The sequence below is a fragment of the Lipotes vexillifer genome, unplaced genomic scaffold, assembly GCF_000442215.2.
Source record: "Lipotes vexillifer unplaced genomic scaffold, Lipotes_vexillifer_v1.1 scaffold204, whole genome shotgun sequence".
Lineage (NCBI taxonomy): Eukaryota > Metazoa > Chordata > Mammalia > Artiodactyla > Lipotidae > Lipotes > Lipotes vexillifer.
Genome location: NW_006777418.1, coordinates 464,266 through 480,263, shown reverse-complemented (window position 1 = coordinate 480,263; position 15,998 = coordinate 464,266). Strand labels below are relative to the sequence as shown.

Sequence of the window (15,998 nt, the reverse complement as noted above, 5' to 3'; positions counted from 1 at the left end):
CATTCCTGGCCACCTTGCTCTTTTCCAGAAGCCCCTGAGCTTCCATCCATCAGCTCCTCCTTACTGGGGCACTCCCTACCAGCGGCTCCATGGAATTCCTTCTCACTTTCCTTTTGTCCATAACTGGGACCCCTCCAGGGATCTGAGCATGCAGAATGCCCTGAATTCTCAAGTCTGGTCACCAGATATGCCATATCACTTGGTGGGGTTCTCCTGCATGTGTCCTGCTTGTCAGGACCAAGTGTTTCTGACTCACTGGCTCCAGAGGCTTCCAGCATGTCTGGGATGTGACTGTCCTGAATTTTTTCTAATGAGCTGGAAGTTTCAGGAGGTGATTTGCTTTGTTCTGGATCTGTAACATACGATGGGCCGGGTAACATTAATGATGACATGGCGTTATCTCTCATAACGGAATCCCAAATACTATTCGCGATCAGCTGCCCGCTTTTTTCATTCAGCATCTGATATTCGTTGGGAGCAGTGTCCAAGCTGTGCTCAGAAGAGGCAGGGAGTTCCCAATCTACCTGATTTGCTTCCTGAAACTCCACGCTCCAGGGTTCTACCTGTCTCACTGAAAATCGGGTTTCAGGTTCAGAACCTTCAGCCATGTACCCTTGTGCCTGACCTTCACCGGTGATGGCCACAGCTGCACTGCAGTCATCCCAGTCCAAGTCGTTGTCCATATCCGAGATGGTCGCAGTAGACTGAGTGTCCTCCAGAATCACTCTGTTCCACAAGTCAAGATTGTCGGGGGCCGCCTGGCAGGAGTTAGCGCTGCTGTGCAGAAGTGTGAGCTGTCGGTTTGTTTCATTGTACAGCTGCATCATGCTGGGGTCATCGTAGCTGGACTGGCTGCTTTCCCCAATGTCATCCTCCACGGAGGTGTTCTGATCATCTGTGGGCTCTGCTTTGGGTAAATCTTTATCTGGGCTGTGAGGGGCATTTATTTCAGAGCTACCGTCTGCGTGAGGTGAAGCCCACATTTTCAGGTTCCCAGGACCTGAACTAATTCTATTTCTAGGTGGCAGCTTTGGGGACTGAGGAGGCACGTCAGCATCCCCTGAGGTACAGTTAGCATCTTGTGACTCGAAACCTGCCTCTTTAGCAAATGGCTCGTCTCTGGTTCCTTTTTCGTCTCCAGCAAATGTTGGTGAACTACAAGAGTCAGAGGTAGAGTAGTTGGTGTCTAAGGGGGATGGCACCGAATCTTCCCCTACGTTGGACGCACTGTAATCGGAACATTTATAGGATAAGAAGGAATCTTCCCAAGGTGCTAGGACATCTGACCCTCCTTTCTTGTTACCCTTGTCAAAAAGGTTCCAGGAATCTACATTTTCATACACCTTCCCCCTAAGTTTTGGATCCATGAAACCATTCTGATCATCCTTCACTGGCTTAGAACTATTCCATGCGTGATCCAGGTCAGATCTGGGATTTCCAGATACAAGAACATCATCCCCGGAGTCATGGTTCTTCTGGCCCCAAATCTCTGGGACTGCTTTACTATTTGCATCACTGGGCGAACTGTCTATGAGGTCTTCTGAAGGGAAAGAAAACCCGCTTTTTGCCATGGCCCACTCGTTTGGGTCCCTCACAGAAGGTGTCTCACCACTCATCGGGTGCAGATTCCAGGTAGTTTTCAAAGCTTCGGCGTCATCTTCTTTAGCAAATGCTCTCCAGGCTGGGAATGACGCTGCAGCAGCTGGTTCCCCGTCATCCGTGGGATTTCCCCATGGCTCAGGCATGGCTGTGGGTGAGCGATCAGAACGCCACAAAGCAGCAAAGTCTTCTATCAGGTGGTTTGTTCCCTGAGGAAAAGCATTCGGCAAATGCGAGTTTTCAGGGGACATATCCTGAAACTGCAAGTTTTTCTCATTGTGGTCTTGAACGTTATTGCTGCCCAGCCCAGGCTGACCAAATTCTGACTCCCAGGGACTTGACTTTGGGAAATCAAGAGTCTTGGGTTGAAATATAGAATCTGAGGCTCTCCTATCAACTGGGCTTGGTTTACGATCTTTCCATGACTCGGGGCTCTGGAAGACAGATTCCTGTTCACTGGAACTCCATGCATCTGCAGTGTTTATAGACTCAATTTCCAAACCACCCCACCAGCTGCTGCACCGTGCCTGGGTTGGAGGTGGCCCGGTGTGACCCGTGTTGACTGTTTTGGGGGTCATGTCTTCTGAAGAGAGCAGAGCTGGTTCTTCAGTGGATGGTGAGCTCTCCACAAAGCTATTCATTGGTGTTGGTGGGACCCTCCTTCCAACATTTTTCAGACTTTCTGGTGAAGGAGATTCATCTTCCACAAACCCTGTCAGGCTCAAATTTCTTTCAGAATTATCACGGGGACTTTCTTGTCTCTGGACAAACTCCTCATCAAATTCCACAAGGCTATCTTTGCCAGTCCCCGACAAAAGAGAACTGGATGGATAATTCGACACGTCCATCCCTATCCCATCAAGTCTTTTAGGCCCCGTGGCGAGCTGTCCTTCTGATGAATCGCTGTTGGGGAAGAAGTCATCTGTTGGGGAGTAGTCTGCAGAATGGGAAGATGGTTGGGACTGCCCAGAAACCATGGGTGCTGGGTCAAAGTTGAAAAGGTCAAAGGATTCACTGTGTTCTCCAGATGGGGCGTGCTCCTCCGCTACTGCCCCTTCAGGGATGGGACTGTAGGAGTCAAATCCTGGGAGGAGGCTGTGGTGAGGCCCAGCACCTTCTCCCACTGGACTGTCATCACTGAGGAAAACTGAGCTCTCCTTGGATGAGCGGCTGCTCCTAATGGTGGCCAACCCGCTATCCGGGCTAACGAGGTCCACGTTGACATCCACCTGGGCCTGGTTAGAATCGCTGAGATCGGGAGGGTTTTCCATGAAATTCACGGAGCTGGGCTGTGGCTCTATGTCAGAACCATACAACTCCATAATCCCGGAAGACCCCTGGGAGAGCGGGGCGCTGCCTGCCACTGCTTCTGTGGAGGATGTACGGCTGTTAGAGGCCATCTCTGGACACCTCCTATTGATGACTTCCTTGACCAGGAGAACCACGTGATCACAAGTCACTGAAGGGTTCTCCTGCTGATACACCAGAATCTCGTCACAGCCACATTCAAAGGGCTCCAGCTCCAGGCGAGGGTTCTGGCACTCTTCCAGTTCACAGCAAATCTGTCAGGGAGGCACAGGGATTTGTGTGAGCACTCAGGCTCTCTTAGCTCTTTGCAATTTGTCTTTCTTAATTTTTTGTAATGTAAAATTAATCTGTGCTCATCTGTCTAGAAAGAACACAGAGAACTGAGAATTGTATAACAAAATATGGAAAGTCCCACTTAATATACCACCAATGCTTTCTTTAATCCTACCAAATTGGCTTTTTGTTGAACCCAAAATCATATAAAACCTTTCCTCAGTGTAACTTAATACCATCTTCCAACAGGAGTAAAATTCAGCTTTGCAAAAGCGAGAGATAATGCTGGTTGCTGACAAAACTAGGGGAAAAGTATTGGAATAAGGGAAAATGGGGCAGAAGGAAGGCTCTTGTTGGTAGCAGGCAGCCAGGATCTGCTTTAACCTCTGAAAGGCTCAGAAGGCAAAGGAGAACGTAGGAGAGAGAAAGCAGCTACCAGGGGCAGCTTTCTCAACGGCACTCAGGCCCCAACTGTCTCTTCCTGCCCCAGGAAGCATCTACACGGGGCCCAGAACAGACAAAGCTGCCTTGGAAGGCAGGGAGATGTGGGATGGTCAGTGTGAAGCCAAAACTGGGCTGCAGCTCTATGATTTTTTTAGGAAATGTTGAAGATATTCTGCACACTGGGCATTTGAAATGGCCCCATAGGATTAGTGGCGGTAATAACAACAACAACAACAACAACAGTAACAACTACAGAGCTCACATAGATAGTAATAAGAATAATTAACATTTATTGAATGCTTTCATATGCCAGGCACCGTTCTAAGGGTTTTATGTGCATTATCTCCTTCAATCCTCACAATAATTCTACAAGGTAGGAACTTTTTTGTTGTTGTTGTTGTCGTACGCGGGCCTCTCACTGTTGTGGCCTCTCCCGTTGCGGAGCACAGGCTCCGGACGCGCAGGCTCAGCGGCCATGGCTCACGGGCCCAGCCGCTCCGCGGCATGTGGGATCTTCCCGGACCGGGACACGAACCCGTGTTCCCTGCATCGGCAGGCGGACTCTCAACCACTGCGCCACCAGGGAAGCCCAATTTTGTCTATTTCTTATATTTCCAAAGCCTTGGGTTAAAAGACTCTGTTCTCAACGAAGATCTGACTGATTACCCAATCAGAATTTTAGTACCTGGAGAAAAATGTTTTTTTGTTTTTTTAACATATATGAATGTTTTTCTCAAGACATATCCAAGGTGTCAGCGTGGTTGTGGTCAAAAAGCTAACTTGGATTAAAGCTTCAGATCACAGTTACTAAACACTGGACACCAAACAGATGTTTAGTCAGGGACTAAACTTTGCTATCACCAGGTAGCAGTCCTCAAGGAAAACGGTACCCAAAGGAGGACTAGCCCTTATTGGGTAAAAAGAGATATGATCTTTCTCTTTATGAATTCAGCCTAGAAACGAAACGGTTATGGGGCTCTTTTAAATGCCCCTATGTGGGGTGAAAGGAGTCAAAAGGTACAAACTTCTAGTTATAAAATAAACAAGTCATGGAGATGTCATGTACCGCATGGAGACTATAGTTAATAATACTGTACTGCGGATCTGAAAGCTGCTAAGAGAGTGGAGAGTAGTCCCCATCATAAGAAAAACCCTGTCATTATGTATGGTGATGGATGCTAACTGGACTTATTGTGGTGATTATTTCACAACATATACACACATTGACTCATTATATTGTACACTCGAAATATAATGTTATCTGTCAATTATACCTCAATTAAAAAAAAAAAAAGGCCAACTTTTATCTCACTGACAATTTTATTTAGATGATTTTTTGGTAATACAGCACCAAAACTAAAAATCTGAATTAAAGCACTGAAAACTAATTAATTAATTAACTAATATAGCATTGAAACTAAAAAGTAAAAATCTGAATTAAAGCACTGATAAATAAATAAATAATTAACTAACTAACAGAATGTGTAAAATGCCCCCAACATTTCTTAAAACTCAAACTCTAGGACCTTATCTCTTGGACCAATTTCTTTAAGTCAGCAGTCCATGGCCGTCTTCCACCGCATGTTCTGAGAGCCAGCAGGAGGGGAGATGCAGTGAAATGTGCTGGGTCAAGGAGGTCCTTACCTGACTGCACAGCTCTAGGTTCTCAGAGTACACAGCGATCTGTCGCCTGGGCTGCTGCTCCTCCGACAGGTAGTTGGCCAAGAGGATGAGGACATCAAAACCGAACTTGTCTGAGAAAGATTTCAAATCACTGGTGATACTGCTGTGAAACGTACAGTCCTGAAACAACAGTCAATTTGATATTAATGTCAAACTGTCCAGCTCTGGGGAGTTGTGCCACAAATTTGTCCAGTCTTAGGATGTATTACCACTGATACTTATTATTAGATGCAAGTGAAATAAACACTTTGCTTTGAGAAAGTTTGGAAATTTTCATGCTATGGCTTAAAATATACTTTTGCTTTTTTTGTTTTGTTTTCCTAAACCAGGAAAAGAAGGCATCTTTGCTATTATTATTAAGAATAGTTTATAGAGGAACAAATAGCTTAACATCTTTTTCCTAAAACGTTTATTCAAATACTGACTTTGTAAAACATACTTTTCCTTTTATTGTTCATAGGACATAGGAATGTCTGCTGAATATTATTATTGATACAACCCACTAGAAAAATAGGAGGAAGTTATTGTTCTTTTCTATAATTGTTTTCTAATGGTTATCATTAACTCCAAGAAGAATTCCTAAAGATGGATTCAGCTGAGTCTACTGAATGCCTTTTATTCCAGTGTAGAAGTCTAGGAGATTTGTGTTAGGGATGTGATGTCAGATCTGCTTGCTCTAAGTGGTAGCTAAGGAGGAATGAATAACTGTGGAAAAGGGACCCATTACCGCAGAGTACCCAGACCTGTGACTCACATCATCTGTGGAAATGTTCTGGCCTTTTCGAGTTTTATTAACTACAATGAGAACCACTTTGTCAGCATGGTTGTCTTTCTTTCTTTAAAAAATAAAAAATAAAATAAAATACACTGAAGACCATATCTTAGCCCCTAGCATAATGCATGGCATATACTAGTTGCTCAAGAAAAGTTTGCTGAATGACTGGAGAGACATATATACAAAATCAACCTGTGCTACATAATCCTTTATCATAGTGTGTGTGTATATATATATATATATATATATATATAATAGCACATGTAAATTATAATCATATAATCATCAACTGACAGTCCACTGCTCTACTCAGTGAAAATCACCATCATGCGCATTCAAGAGATATAAAGAATTCTAACTTTTTTCTGCTTACAAAGTCATCAGAATTATGCATGCCACTGGTAAAACATTAAAGCAGTACAGAAATGTGTCCCATAGGAAGTGGAAGTACCACGTACCTCCTCCTCAGATAACTATTATGAAGAACTAAACAGTGCAGTGCATATAGGTGCAGATATTTTTCATGTCGAGATTAATGTTTGTATATGGTAGCCCTTTGACACTTGTGGATTTGATATTTGTGGCTTAGACTATTTACTAGCCACTTAAAATTGCCGTAATACATGTACTCTGTAATTCTGCTGAGCCAAATCTCAAGGTCGATGAGGTTCCCGAGAGGGCACACAAGAAACCTGGCAGTTAGGTGGGCCCAGCCCATCACCAGCTTCCATGCCTCTAGGAGCCTTGTTGTCCACTCCTGAGGCCACTACTCTCATTAGGCATCTTCAGTTACAAGGTGCACATGGGAATTCACGAAGCTCTCAGGATATATTGCTGATGAATATAAAGGATCTATCGCACTGACTCGGTAATGAAATTTATCATGCTCAAATACAATAGCTTTTGGAAGTATGCACACGGTCAGCTTTCATGCTTTTAATTTATTGTCCAAGTGTCATAATAATAATAATCTTTAGGTACTTCCAAAAAATTAATTCACCCACAAAAGAAGTCGATATTTAGAGTGAGCTTTTTAAAAAAAAATTGGACCTATTATACACAATGTGCATTCAATAGATACAATTATTTCAAATCATCATTGGTATTAACCATCAAGAACCTCAATGCTGAGCTTTTTGCCATTAAGAATTGTAAATGAAGATATGGTCCCAAAGGAAAACAATAATGGACAACTCCACGTACATCTTATCTCCAGTGACTGAAGGCTTTGGCACAAGAAAACTTACAATTTTCCTTTCAAAATATTTTTTTCATTACGTACATAAACTCATTCCCCCCAACATATTTATAAACCTTTGAAAGAAGACACACCATTTCTAAGAGATTTTCACATACAATAACAATTATCATGACACTCCGAGCTGGGTCACTCAAACAAGAGAAGGCTGGTTTTACCGGTACCTCAGCACAAGATTAAGATTCAGTAGCATAAGCATTATTCAAAGCCATACTTGTGGAACATTTGCTATTCAAAAATGTTGGCTGAGCTCCAACCTCTTTGGATTTGTCTGTGTTAGGGACTTCCGTGGTGGTCCAGTGGTAAAGAATCCGCCTTCCAATGCAGGGGATGCAGGTTCGATCCCTGGTCGGGGAACTAAGATGCCACATGCTGCGGGGCAACTAAGCCCATGGGCCACAACTACTGAGCCCGCGTGCCACAACTAGAGAGAAGCCCGCACACCGCAACGAAAGATCCCACGTACCTCAACAAAGATCCCGCATGCAGTAACAAACACACGGCGCGCGGCCAAAAAAATAAAAAATAAAATTAATTAATTAATTAAAATTATGGCTCTAGGATCTTGCTAAACTCAAGTCCAGCGGCACTGGCACTGTCATCTTGTTAGAAAGGTAGGGTGTTGGGTCACACCCCAGACCTACTGAAGCAGAATCTGCATTTCCCACAAATCCTAGGCAATTCAAATACACATGGAAATACGAAGAGCACTGCTGTAGGAGCCTTTTTTTTTTTTTTTTTGCGGTACGCGGGCCTCTCATTGCTGTGGCCTCTCCCTCCGTGGAGCACAGGCTCCGGACGCGCAGGCTCAGCGGCCATGGCTCACGGGCCCAGCCGCTCCGCGGCACGTGGGATCTTCCCGGACCGGGTCACGAACCCTTGTCCCCTGCATCGGCAGGCGGACTCTCAACCACTGCGCCACCAGGGAAGCCCTAGGGAGCCACTTTTAATTCATATATTTTCCTATGAACCAATCCTTTGGGCTCTCTCAATGCTGCCACAGGACTTTTACTGACTCAGGCCCTTAGCTCCTTGCCTCTCACACCAGCCTCATCATAAACATCACCCTGGGGTGTGTCTTTCTGGACCGCTTTGTTAGAGGTTCTCATTTAGCAGCCCAGGATTGGGTCCAAGAATCTGTAATTTCATTATGTACCTCAAGTGATTCTTAGAATCAAGCTGCTTTGAGTAATACTGCCCCAGTTTTCCTCTGGGTGGCCCCAAATTCCACAGGATCACATGAGGTATTGCTAAAACAAAGATTTATGTGAAGCATTTAGGCATATTAGAGAAATAAAATACTTACATTTTACAGTCACCCCAAAACAGACTGTCAACAACTATGTCCTATCCACCCTAATAAAATTGCCCAAACCAGATTCAATCTCACTGGCTTTAGGATAATGTCAGGAGTTTCATGTTTAAAACAGAATCAAACAAGGGAATGAGTAAGATTCTTCGGGAATCCGGGAGGCAGGGTCTGTTTGTTCTACTTTTATGCCGGTGCTGTTTGCATAGGGCATAATTTATTATTGTCTTCTAGCTATGCAGGGAGTCATGTGCTGTAACAGCTCTTATGTTGCTGACAAGCTAGGCTGGCCCTGAATAAATACCACTTCATCATCAACACAACCCAACTGTAGATACAGGTTGGCATTTTATTCCCCCCATCTGCCTTCTACCTGATAAATTACTGTTTTAGTTACGAGTATACAAATACTATTTGTTAATCTGCTCAAACGTCTCCAAAATGTTTTCCCTACCTTAAGTTAAAATTTATATAATTTGCCAAAGGTTTAGAAAAGAAAGGAATCCTACCTTCATTTACCACCTAACCCCACCATCCAAACTTCCACGTTTGAAATATGACCCCAGCCTGAGACTGCTGCATGGAATTTAAGAAGTTACTTTACTAATCATTACACCTGGGAAATGACTGGCCAAAACCCAGACTATTCCGACACACCAGTTAGGAAGAATGGGAAAGTGTTCCCTGTCAGTCTTCTGTCACTCATGGATGCAGAGATTAGATCATTAAACACTTTTAGAGGTCATGAGTTCTTTTGCTTCAGTAAGTCCTAGTTTTGAAATGAGTAGGAAGACCTGAAAACGTAGAGAGAAAAAGGCTCTGTTATTTCCCGGCCAGAAGCAAGGTGTAGATCTCAAGGGCCCTAAGAAGAGGTTGATGATCATAAGGGCCAAGGGCAGGAAAACAGAAATGATAGGGCTCTATTTTAACTAATATGACAACCAAAATAGTGATAGTGTCCAACAGATTTACTACATTAGTGGTTGAAAGTACTTGGGCAAACACAGTGGAAAATTCCATTCTCTCACAAAATTCCTATTTTATTGATATTTCTTATTCCATTGCTCTGAAAATTTTAGTTTTTATTCTATACACGGATAACTTTAGTGCATCACATGAAATAAAAGTGATCTAAATAATGTCTTATACACATCTGAGTCCTTAAACGTGCATATTCTTTGAAAGAGAAAAACCCACTCTCCTTACATTGCTCATATATTTGTATTTCTATTGTCTTCTGAATCCCTCCTGTCAGGTTTCTGCCCCTATCATTCCATTGAAACGGCTCTTCTCAAAAGTATCAATCATTTCCAGGTCACCAACTCCCAAAGACTGTTTCCTGTTCTTACTCTAATTAACTTCTCCCAAGAATCTCAAGAGGTTGATCTTCCCTCCTTCTTGAAATATTTAACTCCTTCACTGTCCTGTCATTGCACTCTCCTTGTTTTTCTCCCAACTCACTGGCTACTCCTCAGTCACCTTTGCTAGTTCCTCTCCTTTAGTCAACCTCTAAATGTTCCTAACCCCTTTCTCTTTGTCTATACATTCTCCTTAGTGATTTCATCCAGTCACATGGTTTTCAAACCGCCTATCTGCCAGTGACAACCAAATCACATCCATCTGAACACTAACCTTGGTTATCCATGTGATATCATCACATCAATGTCTAATAAGCATTTCAAATAAAATACAACCTACCTCTACCCCAATTTCCTCCATAGCATCAAATGGCACCACCATCCACCCAGTTACTCAAGCCAAACATCTAGGAATTATTCTTGATTCCTTTTCCCCCCACATTCTTCACAGAATCCATCAGCAGATCCTGTTAACTTTCCCTCTAAAACATACCTCAAGTCCAGACACTTCCCTCACTTCTTTCCATCTCTGTTAGTATCGTAGCCACAGTTGCCATTATCCCTTCCCTGAACTTGGGTGATAGCCCTTTAACTGGTCTCCCTGTAGCCGCTCTTGTCTCCTCTCCCTCCGATCAGTTCTCCACACGGGACCAAGAAAGAGCTTTGAAAAAATGTAACCAGAACCATGATATTCTTCTGCTTAAAACCCACTCAAAAGTTTCTCAATGGAATAATTATTATTTACATTGCTTTATTTGTTTTAAAACAGGGAAGAGGGCTTCCCTGGTGGCGCAGTGGTTGAGAGTCCGCCTGCCGATGCAGGGGACACGGGTTCGTGTCCCGGTGTGGGAAGATCCCACGTGCCGCGGAGCGGCTGGGCCCGTGAGCCGTGGCCGCTGAGCCTGCGCGTCCGGAGCCTGTGCTCCGCAACGGGAGGGGCCACAACAGTGAGAGGCCCGCGTACCGCAAAAAAAAAAAAAAAAAAAAAAAAAAAAAAAAAAGGGAAGAGACGGGTTTAATGTCCTCGAGACTGAGTTCTTATAAATCAATGAGAAAATGCAGACATAGCAATAGAAAAAATAATTGATGAACATAAAAGACAATTTACAATTGAAATACCTGAAACCATTAACAATCAAAGAAATCCCCTCATAAGAAAATGTTTCATCTTCTCTTTTCCTATAATTGGTAAACATGGCTGAATGGGCATTCTCATACACTGTTAGAAATATATTCTAAAGAAATAATCATATATACACACAAAAGGTTTGTGGACAAAGCTATTCACTGAATTATTACTATAATAACTAAAATTTGAAACAGTCTAAATATCCAACAATAGAGAACTGGTTCAATAAATTATGGAACAGTAACATAAAAGAATATGTTGCTATTAAAAATCATGCTGTCAAAGAATATTTAATGACACAAAAAAAGATCATAGTGTAAAGTAGAAAATAATTTCTATAATCATATAAAATTAGGATGTCATTTCTATAGTTATTCAACTAATATATATTGAAGTTAACATATGAGGGATATTAAGATACCTTGATATTAAAGTTGTCATAATTTAGCTAAATTGCTAATCTATAATCTGATTGAGTCTCTCCACTATTTTAGGGCACTCTCTCCAAGGTTCCTAGTAAAGACTCTGGAGGTTAACTCTGGCTTTGCCATTCACTAGCTGGGTGCCTCGAGTGAGTTTCTCTCATCTCTCTGAGCCTTAGAGTTCCTCATCTGTAAACCCTCCCCTCATAACACTGTTGTGAGTACTAAGGACATATGTGTATCAAAAAGCAGGCCCAGTGTTTGGCATATAGTAGACAATAAACGTTAAATCCCTTTCCTTTCCTGATTCTTCAATTATCAAAAGGTCCTTCTTAGGATTCATGGGAGTAATTTGATTCATAGAAAGTATTTCACAAATTCTTGGTATGGGAACTGAATATTCATATTATAATTTCCTACCTTATATCCTTTAAAATACTGTGAGTTTTTAAAATGATAATCACACACACCTTTTAAGTCATTAAAATGATTCACATGTAAAATTCCTAGATGTGAGATGACAGAGGAAGTTACATATGAAGCAAAGTCATTTAAAAAGTAATGTAAGATATAAAAACTCTGGGTCAGGCAGTGTTTATCTCATTAATGGATCCTTTATCCTTAATTCCAAGTTAGACTCAATGAATGAGCTTCTGTTTGCCACTATACAAATAAAGCAACAGAAAAATGTGTAGTGATTTTTTTCCTTTAGCCAAATCACCGTGGATAGAGCCTTTTGCATCATTCCAAGTGCCATACTACCTTTGAGACAGGCTGGGACCTGGGACCCTTTGCTGCAGTGCTTGCACCTGGACAAACGTCTCCTTGAGCAACCAAATTCAAAGAAACTATAAGGGACTAAAAATAATTGTGTACATGGCAGTTGGTGCCCAATTATGGACAAGATCCAAAAACCTAAAAAAAACCAAACACCCAAGGGCCACTTCTGAAGAGCAGGGAGCAAAAACAGGGGGTTGGGAGCAAAAGCAGGGTACTGCGCATGCCCCCTGCACTCGACACCACGAAAGGGGTGGGCAGACCGCCTAAGCCGCCCCTCTGGCCCGACCCCTGGACACACCCCTACCCTCACCCCATGTAAGGAACCAGCTTGTCCCCGCCCCCCACCCCCGCTTCGGGGAGCAAGCAAGGGAACCTGTTACTTGTTTTCCCTCTCCCCCTCCTGCAGCAGGGGTCCCATTAAAGCCTTGCCTGAATTTCTTGTCTGGTCTCTTATCAATTTCTGTTGATTAAGGAAGACCAATAAATAACCCTGGTCAGTAACACATTCAATGGATTTTATTCCTCGGGCTAGTACTTTCCATTTAGGTCAGTACTCTGGACTACACACATAATCCAAAACAGTTGTCTCTCTTACAAATTACAAAAGAAATATATTGAGTAATTCCCTTATTAAATAAAAGAAAAATAAATTATTTTCTGATGTCATGGACAAGCTATTCCCAGATTTATTGTGTCTGAAATTTTTTTCTTCTTCCAGGAAATAGAAAAATCAAGTGAGGAGATATAATCTGTAGGTAGGATGCCTGTATAAAAATCATGACCAAAATTAAAACACAAGCTCATACAGCTTCATCTTTGAGAACAGTGAGGCTTAGAAAGATAGTATGACAATCCATAACTACCTTGTAAGCAAAATGGTCAGCATGGATTGCTGAGTTACTGAAATTTATGAGTATAGTTTGACATTTATACTCTGCATAGATTTACTTCTAGACTGAGGACTATTTTATCAAGATATATGAAAAATGCTGAGGTATGTACACAAACGTTCTTACTGAAAGCTTCATGATTTATGCTACCAAAATTCCATTATGATGTTTAAAATATTCAGCAATAATAAAGTCTGATAATTTTGACAGGAAAATGATTTATGAGAACAGAAAATGCATAAATTAAAGAGATTTTATTTATTCTGGTTTTTTGTACGCTTTAATTGGTAAGCAAAGATATTCCCCATGTTTTTACCACATGTTATTTTTTAAAAACTCTATGGTTCTTATTTCTATAAGCTAGCCAAGGCATTTTAGTAGTAAAAACTTCACTGGGTCTATTTCAACTACATTATGCATCATATTTTGAAAATAGAGCCAAGCAGTACATGTTATCATTCAAAAAGAGAGCCCTTTCATGAAAAGATTTTGTGAAAATTAAAATACTACAATATATAAATGAATAACAAATATATATATATTTATTACTTTTCATTTAAACCAATAGTATATTGCCTAAAATGATTTCATCATACACTGCTTCTGCATTAAGCACTCTGTTAAATGCTTTACATCATCTCATTTAAACTTTAAGATGGCCAGATGATGTTGGTAACGTTATTTCTGTTTTGCATTGAGAAAATGGAGGGTTTAGAAGGTTAAGTAATTGATGTTACACAGCTCACATGTGTGAAAACTGGACTTGGTCCCAGGTAAGTCTGACTTCAGAGTCCAGGTTCTAGCCTATATGTTATTCTCAAATGAATAATTCTTGAAAGATATTACGAACTCCATTTTTAATTTCATAAAAGTTTTTTGCTACTCCATTTACTTCCGTTTGTTATTAATTCTCCCTTGTCACTATACACAAGCAAGCCACATCCTTGATTTTAACCAATGCTAATAATGTGATGCTTAAGCTTTCTGATGAGTCAATATTATCATGCTTTATGATCAATTTCCAGTTTCTCATTTACTCTATAAAATATTGGTGTAGGCTGACCATTAACTCATGTATGAGCCTAATTGAAAACTTGCCCAAAGAAACTGCTATAAAGTTTCTGGCAGCAATATGTACTTTTTAAAAGTTGGGCATGCATGTGTACACACAAAAAGAGCAGATGAACTGGCATAGTCACGGTTTGTCCGGAATTACCCTCATGTAGTTTTTCTTGCTCTGATACCTTAGACACACAAACAATGGAAGAATCCCCACTTTACCATTTAGTATGTAAAAAAATCTCATCATTTAAGGATGCTCCTAACATTACTTTCCTTCTGCTCAAAAGCCTAGGGAAACCAGCAATCAGGATTACAGGAAGGGGATACAAAGACAAAAGAGGTAATTTTTTTTACCCCAATGGAGTGGGCATCTTAATACAAAGAGCCTATAATATCACCATTGTTTCAAGCAAAGCCCTCTTGTAAAGGCACAACTATTAAAGACTAATTAATGTATCAATCTGCAGATGCTTCAATTTAGGTCAAGCATGTCTTAAGTATTAGAGAAGAAACCAACAATCTTGTAAGCAATCATCCTTGTAAGGTCATCATTTGGGTTGAAGAATTCAAGAATAGAGGGAGACAACACATGAGTACTGAAAACCACTGTTTTCATGTCATGGGACAAATAATTGGGAAAGAGAGAAAGAGAGAGAGAGAAGCGGGGAGGGGAGGGGTAAAGATGAGAGAGAGATTGGGAGATGGTTCATCTGAAAGCACAGGTGTAAGTTAAGGACTTCTTGAAATTAAATGGGTTGCTTTCAGATCAATCTGAAATTAAGCAAGTTGGCATACTGCCCCATCCTCACTGTCTCCATCATAAGGAGAACCAATGAATGTTACACCAACAGAGAGTTGCCCTAGAAAAAGATGCTTATATACTGTACTACATGAAAAGGAGTCCTAGGTAGCCTCTCACAACTAGTTAATAGTAGATAGAATACTTGGATGTGGGGAGGTTCACAACCAATTAAAGACAAACACGTCATCACCTTATTTACCAGCTCAGCCTAATTTACATTTTAAGGACAGACCCATAATCATCAAAACTTTTCAATGTAGTATGAATTTAAGGACTCAGTGAGAAAAGGGCTAGACTGTTGCTCCACTTAAGGACCCGTTTATTAAAGTTTGTGTATGTTTATAAGGATTTCTATATGGGAATGAATAACTCAGGACCTATGCATAATGGAAAATCCACTCACTAGGCATGCTTTATTTTTGAGATGGTAGAACCTGGGCAACACACCAGCTACCAAATAATAATAAATTATTTCCGCAACGTGCTTCCCTGGTGGTGCAGTGTTTGAGAGTCCATCTGCCGATGCAGGAGACACGGGTTCGTGCCCCGGTCCGGGAAGATCCCACATGCCGCAGAGCGGCTGGGCCCGTGAGCCATGGCCGCTGAGCCTGCGCATCTGGAGCCTGTGCTCCGCAACGGGAGAGGCCACAACAGTGAGAGGCCCACGTACCGCAGAAAAAAAAAAAAAAAAAATTTCCGCAACTGTGTATAGATGTTTGAAAAAAATCCCCATCAGCCTGTTTTGAACCATGAGCTTGAACGGTTATGGCTTTATTTATTTTCTCTTATAAAAATAAATCATCTAGTTTGAACAATATTTCAGTAAAGCAGGAAACCTTCCTTCCTCCCTCGGTACCCCTTTGTGATTTATGGAAACCACCGGTCGAGTCTCCAGAGCCCTTGCTG

At 41.6% G+C, this 15,998-nt stretch overlaps 1 protein-coding gene across 1 annotated transcript in view; it reads right to left on the bottom strand.

Moving 5' to 3' along the window:
* PRUNE2 (prune homolog 2 with BCH domain) overlaps positions 1–15,998 on the bottom strand; it is a 212,514-nt gene that overhangs the window by 84,183 nt on the left and 112,333 nt on the right. Inside the window, 2 exon segments of the mRNA XM_007450984.1 lie at positions 3–3,161; positions 5,269–5,427. Coding sequence (XP_007451046.1) covers positions 3–3,161; positions 5,269–5,427 — 3,318 coding nt within the window.